The 805-nt window shown below is 53.7% G+C and overlaps 1 protein-coding gene across 1 annotated transcript in view; it reads right to left on the reverse strand.

The window, feature by feature from the left end:
* The window catches only part of LOC106806189 (hepatocyte nuclear factor 3-beta-like), a 9,205-nt gene extending 8,691 nt beyond the window's left edge, over positions 1-514 (reverse strand). Inside the window, exons 1-2 of the mRNA XM_014808055.1 lie at positions 376-514; positions 16-128 (exon numbers count right to left, since the gene is read on the reverse strand). Coding sequence (XP_014663541.1) covers positions 16-128; positions 376-514 — 252 coding nt within the window. The remainder of the gene's footprint in view (positions 1-15; positions 129-375) is intronic.
* Positions 515-805: the final 291 nt, after the last annotated feature.

Raw genomic sequence — 805 nt, forward strand, 5'->3', positions numbered from 1 at the left:
ACGCTGTGAACCCACTGTCACTAAATCCCACCGCTGCGTATGATATGTGAAGAATCCGAAAACGGGAACGTAGACAAAGTACATAAACAGGCCGTTGTAGAAACATCGTAACTCTTCAGCGACGAACACTGCCGAAAAACCATATCATACCCTCATATAAACCAAATATTTACATTTCGCCATTATTCGCCTTGTTTGTGAAACTGCTCAGCGACCAACTCTACAAACACGCTCTAGCTTCTCGCCCCGCGCGCCGCGCACGAGAGCGGCGAAAGTTATCAAAAGTTGTTCTCCGCCGTGAGTGTTTATTGTGAGCTACGGAGCATGGGGGCGCAGGTACGTGCGCAGGCACGCTGGTGCGAGCACGACTCCGGCCTGAGAGTGCGACCTCAATGCGTTCTCCAGTGCTCAAGTGCGTGTAGAAAGAGTTGAGAGTGCCGCTGACTGCCGCTGCCAGGGGCGTATCCGGGGCTGCGCAGCCTGCCAGCAACTCTTTCACTAACGCGTTACCCATGCGTCGTGCGCGCATCTCTCACGCTCCACGACGTCGCCAAGTGCAGGCCGACGCGTCGAGAGATTTGCCTTTTCGACAAGTGATTTCTCTCGAGCGCTAGCTTCGTGACCTCGGGACGCGCCCCTAGGTTTCCGGTGTCGGTCTTTGACGCGCAGACCGGCCCGTTAACGCCCATACCTCTCACTAGTATACATATAGTGATCATAAACGCACCTGATAAACTTTGTATTGCACCCGCTGCAAGGTTTGCGACTGTAACGGAAGATGCGCGTATTTTCGCCAAACTGATTC

This window comes from Priapulus caudatus, unplaced genomic scaffold (assembly GCF_000485595.1).
Source record: "Priapulus caudatus unplaced genomic scaffold, Priapulus_caudatus-5.0.1 Scaffold146, whole genome shotgun sequence".
Classification (NCBI taxonomy): domain Eukaryota; kingdom Metazoa; phylum Priapulida; class Priapulimorpha; order Priapulimorphida; family Priapulidae; genus Priapulus; species Priapulus caudatus.